This window comes from Rutidosis leptorrhynchoides, chromosome 4, assembly GCF_046630445.1.
Source record: "Rutidosis leptorrhynchoides isolate AG116_Rl617_1_P2 chromosome 4, CSIRO_AGI_Rlap_v1, whole genome shotgun sequence".
In the NCBI taxonomy this organism is placed as follows: domain Eukaryota; kingdom Viridiplantae; phylum Streptophyta; class Magnoliopsida; order Asterales; family Asteraceae; genus Rutidosis; species Rutidosis leptorrhynchoides.
In genome coordinates this window covers 617,358,535-617,365,316 of record NC_092336.1, presented here as the reverse complement: position 1 = coordinate 617,365,316, position 6,782 = coordinate 617,358,535, and the positions used below count along the sequence as shown (strand labels likewise).

The window sequence follows — 6,782 nt, the reverse complement described above, 5'->3', positions numbered from 1 at the left end:
GTCAAATACTTAATATAACGATTTCAAAATATTCATGAGTGAAATTAAGTTCTTGCTGAAATCACGCTAGAACGAAAAATTTTGTTATTATTATTAAAGATAATTTGACTTAAGTGGGATAAAAATTTACTTTTAATTAATAACTTTAAAATGATGATTGCTATAAATTGGTCACGAGTTAAGATTAAGTGTTTATACTGAAATTACTTTACCCAAGGGTGGGGCGAGAATTTTGTTATCGTTATTTTATCCTTATTAATTTAAAGTATTAAAAAAAACTGTACCTCACGCAATAGCGTAGGAGTAGATACAAAACATTAGGATTTCATATTTTTGATGTGCGGAAATAAAGCCAAACTTCAAAAAGATTGTATATATTGTTTCTTGTATTATTTTGTGTGCAAAACAGGGTAAAAGGCGAAATTTCAAAGACTGACAGTAAGTTCAGCAAAAGTAACTAATTTTTGACGAAACATGTGAACAAGAGAAGATATTGGTAATAAAGAACAATTCAACTTCAAACAGCGCAATTTAGGGCTTTCTAGCTATAAGAGGTTTTAACTCCCTTTCTATACTATTTGCCCTCGTGAATTCTAATTTTTGTCTGATTTCATTGCAAATGAGGGCATTGCATAATCTCAAGTGTGGGGAGGGGTTATAATTCTCTCGGTTTATACACTTGACTTATTCTTTAAATTGTGTGAAAAAATTAAAAATTTCTAGCTAAATAAATTCAAATCATGTTTATATATATTTATGAACGGTAAAATTAAGTAAAATTTACTGAAACTATCGTCACCTAAAATGGACATAAATTGAGAAACAATACAAATGTTGAATTTATTTAATAGAATAGAGGAGAATAAAAAGGCAAAGAAAAAGCCAAGTGTGGGGAGATTAACCAATCTATTTGTTTAAAACTGCATATCACATGTTTGTGCGAAGTTTTGCGGGTACTTTTGTTGTAATCCATAAAGAACAGTGATTGAAACCGAGACATGGGCCAATTGGAGAACCAAAAGGGCGATCTACACTATAAGGGATAGTGTTGCACCCAACTGACCCTTCGTACAAAATGTTTTTAAAAGATCAAAATGTGTTCATAAAATCTTATTTTCCTTAAGAAAAACATTAATCTTTTAATACAAGAGGTCTTCAGGATGACTCAATTCCATCCTTAGAGGAAGTAAAGTCTTCTGAAAAAGAAACGCGCTTCTTGATTTAGGTCAAGAAGTTGTCGCCAAACCGGCTGTAGAGTCTACGAAAAACCTTGTAAAGTTTTCTCGAAAATCAGCTGAAAATCCACGGACCTCAGCATCAAACAGGGTCGCCAAGTGGTCAGACTTATCCTATCCATGAGAGGATCTGTCTCGTAAAATGGGGAGGACGCCTTGCAAATCAGCTGGATAAGACTGATGAACCAGATCCCCAGAAAGGATAATCTCCTTAAAGATTAAAAATCAGCATTTAAGCCTGATATTACTCAATCCTTGAGATTGACATTAAAGATTGAGAATTACAAACTCATGGAATTTGATGGTATCTATACTCGAACTTGATCGAGAAAATGTTTTGAAAAATAAAAACCGATTTGTTTTCAAAGAAATTATTTTCAGTACGTTCATTACTGTTGAACGTAAAATCCTAGGAATTCGCCGGAATTCACTAGGTCACCTGAACCAAATCGGGTGTCAACCGTAAGAACGGTGGTTGCATAGCATGGTCGAAGACAGGACCTTGTGCCAGACCAAAAACTTCTAGGGTGATCTTTACTATTTCTCCAACAAAGGATAGCAATTGCATCCGACACGATATTGACCATGATTTTATGCAATGTCTTAAAAGACATCGCCTTAACAGTTTCTTGTTCATCGCTCTCCTTTGTAACCGGACGGTAGTTTGCCGTAAGGTAATATACGGAACAAGTAAACTGGATGTGTGCTTTCCAAACACAGGGATAGCAAGTGGGTACACAAAACCGAAAGTTTTTAGCTTAAAATCAAAAGAGAATACGAAACCCACAACCAAAAAATATTTATGAAAACTTACACACCGGTAATGGGTTAATCCGGAAAACGTGTCTAGTGTAAAAACTAGCATGCATTTTCAAAACACAAAACGTTTTCATCATGTTCCTATTTTCCCTTAGGATCCAAATTTTTCTAAGTCACGTAGGACTTTAACTACGACCCTTAAGTTTCATTAACTTGAAACTTGATCGTTTTTTTTTTAATTTAATTAACGGAAAATGCTTCTAGATTAATATCTAGAGGTAGTATGAAATTTGTACCGTGACCTGAAAAAAAAAAGAAAAAAAAAAGAAATTATCATCGATGTATATAGTGTGAAATAGAGTGTGAAAATAAAGGAGTAAATTGTGTGAAGTGTGATTTTCTATTATTTCGGAGCAGTTTTAATTCAGTAATTGCTTTGGGACAAGCAATGTTCAAGTGTGGGGATTTTGATATTGCGCAAAATGAACACATATTTAAACGCAATATCTCTCCTAAATAATAGATTTTTTATATGTATTTGTATTATATTTATATTGTAATTGTACAAATAAATAAAAGTGAAGACGGAGTTCGAAAATGGGAAACTAATCAAAAAGACAGTGAAAATGCTCAAGTTCAAGTGATACTCCAAAGATGTACAAGACCTTAATGCTTAAGAAAAAAAAGTACAAGTTAACATGCCAGAAATACAAGTATTTGAAGCTGTTAAACAAGACCCAGTAAGTGTACAAGAGAACATGCGAAATGTACAAGCAATTCTGCACAATGAATACTTTGCATATATAATTAAAAATGGGGCGGCCACTTTGAAGATATTGATAATATTTAAGTCAATTATCTACAACCATGGGTCAGATTTTATGCTTTTGATAAATAAACAATGGAAAAGGAGATAGCAAAATCAGATTTTGAGAAAATAAGTGGGTTGCTTGATCGACCAAAAGAATATGGGAAGTATTTTAATCAAGTAGCATGCTTGGAATTTAAATATATTAATACACGAAAGTTTGGTCTCTGTCTGCCAGAATTAGAGGGCTGCTACTTTTCTTTTTAAACAATGCAAAAGAAATAAAAAAAAGATTGGAATGTGGGGTGCTAGGTGATCGACATAGGGAGTATATTAAGAGAAGACACACGATTTGGAAGACAAGTGTGTCAAGAGTTAAAGTAAAAAGAGAATCTCACATTCTCCTGACACACATCGACATTCACATACACATATTCTATTTCTATTTTTAATTCCCAAGTTTCAGTTTATGTACTGTAATATAAATTTGTACGGGTTTTTGAAGTTTTCTACCGCGTTGAATTAATGGAAGCTAAGAACTTTTGTATAAGTTTTATTTACTCTTTTATTATGTATTGTAACTAATTTATTATTATACTTATTTAACCCAAGTAGTTATGATGTTTGACTAAAAATAGGAAATGAGTTAATTTAATTTGTACAACGATTAATATTTAGATAAAGAACGACCTTAAGGAAGATTGGGGTTTTAACTATTAATGGGTATGGTAAAATAATTAAGTGACAACTTGTTAAATTACCACTATTTATAATTTACTATATGTATAAATAATCACATACGTTGACGGGACACGGAAGACGGGTTATTTATATATATGGTAAATTATTCATTGAAACGGACACGTGAATGGATTAATGGTTAAAAGACTAGTTAAAATTAAGGTGTGTTACATTCAGTGACAACTGGTGTAATTATTGACATACGTGACAACCGCGTCAAACCATCTAAAAAGTAATTAGTTAGAATATTTGACTGTGGTTACAAGATAGAATGACGAGGACACTCGCATTTGATGCTTGTAATTATAGGACTGCGCTGGATAACTCCAGGTGGACATATTAAATATTCTATGAGTGCAAAGAAAATTAACCCAGGGTAAAAAAGTAAAAAAAGTAAAAAAAGTAAAAGTCAAATATCGTAACTACGGAAGTTAAATAAGCATAATACTCTTTTATTTATTTTCATCTCGTTTAGTTAAAGTAATATTTATCTTGTTGTTAAAATTAAAAAGAAAAGCTAAAAAGACAAACCGGTCGTTAAACGGTAAATCCCCCGAAGTTACTAAAATTACTATATATTACTAAATCTAACTTAGTTACTTAATTTACCTAGATAACCTAGTAAAGCACCCAATAAAAGTGTCCATGGATCGACCTCCCGGACTTTACCCTAGCTATATTACTATACGATAGGTATACTTGCCTATTGTGTCTTAGTTTAATTTAGGTAATTTCCTGTAGTAAATAATATAAAACTGATAACCGTTTCATACACCCTAGAAAACACACCAGTCAGTCAAGTCGCCAATACATCGACGTTTGCTGTCGACTCAATAACTAGAGCCGTAACTAAAAAAAAAATTCTTTTACCAAAAAATAAGGTTTTTTTTTTAGTGTTTGCCCCTGCTGACAATGAAAAATTTATTAATTTTTTACACTCGCCCCATCTGTATCCAGATTCAAGTTCTGCCACTGCAGAGAAGGATCCATTTGCAAAGTGGCAGGCGATTGAGGGTTCGAGTTAGATTTAGATGGGTGTGTGAGTTTGCCTTTCAAAGAGCCAATGGCTTGGCGGTATCGAGGCCATCCTTACAACCTTGAGGTTGAGGGTTCGAGTCCTGCTTAGGACAATTCGTGGTGTATATATTCGAGTTAGATTTAGATGGGTGTGTGAGTTTGCCTTTCAAAAAAAAAAAAAAAAAAAAAAAAAAAAAAAAAAAAAAAAAAAAAAAAAAAAGTGGCAGGCGATTGTTGCGAAAAAGCCTGAAATGAAAGGTCCCGAGATGTACATAACTGAAGTTATTAACGCAGAATTTAGAGAATCGTTGCTTGCTAGAGCTGGTTTAATGGGGGTTGTCTACTTGAAAACTTTGCCCCCCAAATCCATTGGTGACACAGAAATCGAGTTTTCTTTCAAGATTGACGGCACAAACGGTATGCAGAGTTCTAGTGTTAGCAGCCTTGGCAACCAAATGTTTCATGTAAGATTTGCACCGTCAGATCAGCCTATAACCTGAAATATAGTTTTGAATTAATACTTCTAATGAAGAAGATGGTGGAGAGGAACTTGAGGAACTTGAGGAATTTATGATGTGGTCCAGCGGTTGGTGGCCTGCCTCCTTTAGGGGAGGTCAGGAGTTCGACCCCCGTTGGCTACATATTAAAAACACAATTTCATCCCTGCCATGAAGTATCCACCCATGGCACCTTTCCCATATCGTTTGGGGGGTAAAGGGGAGGGGGGTTTTACTTGGCCGTGCCCTTGGATCGGTTTTAAGGTTTCCTCCTGGGCAGCGATGGGGGCGGGGTTATTATCGCTGCATCGGCATAGTCAAAACGGGAGATGATCGCAACGAGTGGTTTAGTCGCCCTCGGGTGATCCCAATCGCTGTTCAAAAGAAAAAAAAAGGAATAAGGACATTGTCCGGGATCTCTCTTCTTCATGCATCGGAGGGCAAAACAGACTTTTATGAAGCGAAAGTAGAGTTTATACATGTAACTGATCAAGCTCTTAGGATTTCTTGATTCTTTACCGCGTGTTGTTTCTATTTTATTCTGTTTGAATGAGGAGGCATGTTTTTCTACAGTAAGATTTATCATTGTATAGGGAACTTCTTTTGTTCCCTGCTTTAAAGAGTAATATAGAATAGAATTTAAAGGATAATGTAAACTGCGTGTAATTCTCTTCGATAACAAAAGGAAAAAAGCGATCAACAGAGTACACTTGAACGGAAAGAAGAAAAAAAAAAGTTATAAAGTAGAGGACTTAATCAGTGATTCACCGATAGTAATTGAATCATGATCTTTTACACGATTTTTTAGTAACCCTTTTTATGAGAGACTAGTTTAGGTTCATCACTTGCATAGAAAAAGGGTTCGATAGAGTACATATTTGCGTTTTTCAGGAGTCGATAAGACGAAGTGGAAATAATGTGAGCACCCTTTATGCCTCCGTTAATATCTAGTGGAACTTTGCATTGCTCCATTGGTGACTTCTCAAGGAAAACCTTGCAGTCCTTGAGCTCCCATTTGGCTTTCTTTACATAATTTGTCGAAGGTGGGGACAGTTTGGCTAGAAAATAGCCCTTGTCATCAGCTGGGCAACTTGAGACAGAAAATGGTGCTAATTCGAGCCCGTTGTGGTTCTTTGCCAGACAAGTTACTCTGGCCGTCGCTCCTACATGCATTAATAATCGGTTAGTTTTGAATCTGTAATTAAAACTTACAAAAAGGTTTATTATTATTATGTAGAGATATATTAAATTTGTGTAATACCTTTAAGTGGGATGAGTTTAGAGCCAGATTTACAATATATAAGGCCTTGAACTGCAATGGGCTTGGGAGTTTCCTTTTCACTCACCTTATATGGGATCTCGTGCTTTGTTGACGGAGCAACGGCGTAGGCACCATCAGCAGTGGTGGAAACAATCGATAGTGTTACCGACAACAGGAAGAGGATGGTGGATAATGCGGTGGCAATGGTCTTCATGGTTTAGGTTGATTGTTGTATGTTTCTCAATCAGATGATTAAACCTTGTATGGATTAGTTTGTAGTGTTTTAATGTTTGTGGGTATGTGGGAGGTATTTATAGTGAGAATGTGTGAAGTTATGAAAATATTTTCTTGATTTTTGCATTTGTTTATGATGGAAGAATATTGTGTTAGTCTCATAGTGGTGGGACTTACATGGGAGCACGATTGCTTGGAAGATATCAGATTCACTCAAATGATTTAGGCTA

General features: G+C 34.9%; 1 protein-coding gene across 1 annotated transcript; it reads right to left on the bottom strand.

Moving 5' to 3' along the window:
- Positions 1 to 5,861: 5,861 nt before the first annotated feature.
- On the bottom strand, positions 5,862 to 6,532 carry LOC139843052 (protein SEED AND ROOT HAIR PROTECTIVE PROTEIN-like). The gene is made up of 2 exons (XM_071833135.1): positions 6,319 to 6,532; positions 5,862 to 6,220 (listed from the first exon to the last, which is right to left on the bottom strand). The coding sequence occupies exons 1-2, from the start codon at positions 6,530 to 6,532 to the stop codon at positions 5,862 to 5,864; spliced, it is 573 nt and encodes a 190-aa protein (XP_071689236.1).
- Between the last annotated feature and the right edge of the window lie 250 nt (positions 6,533 to 6,782).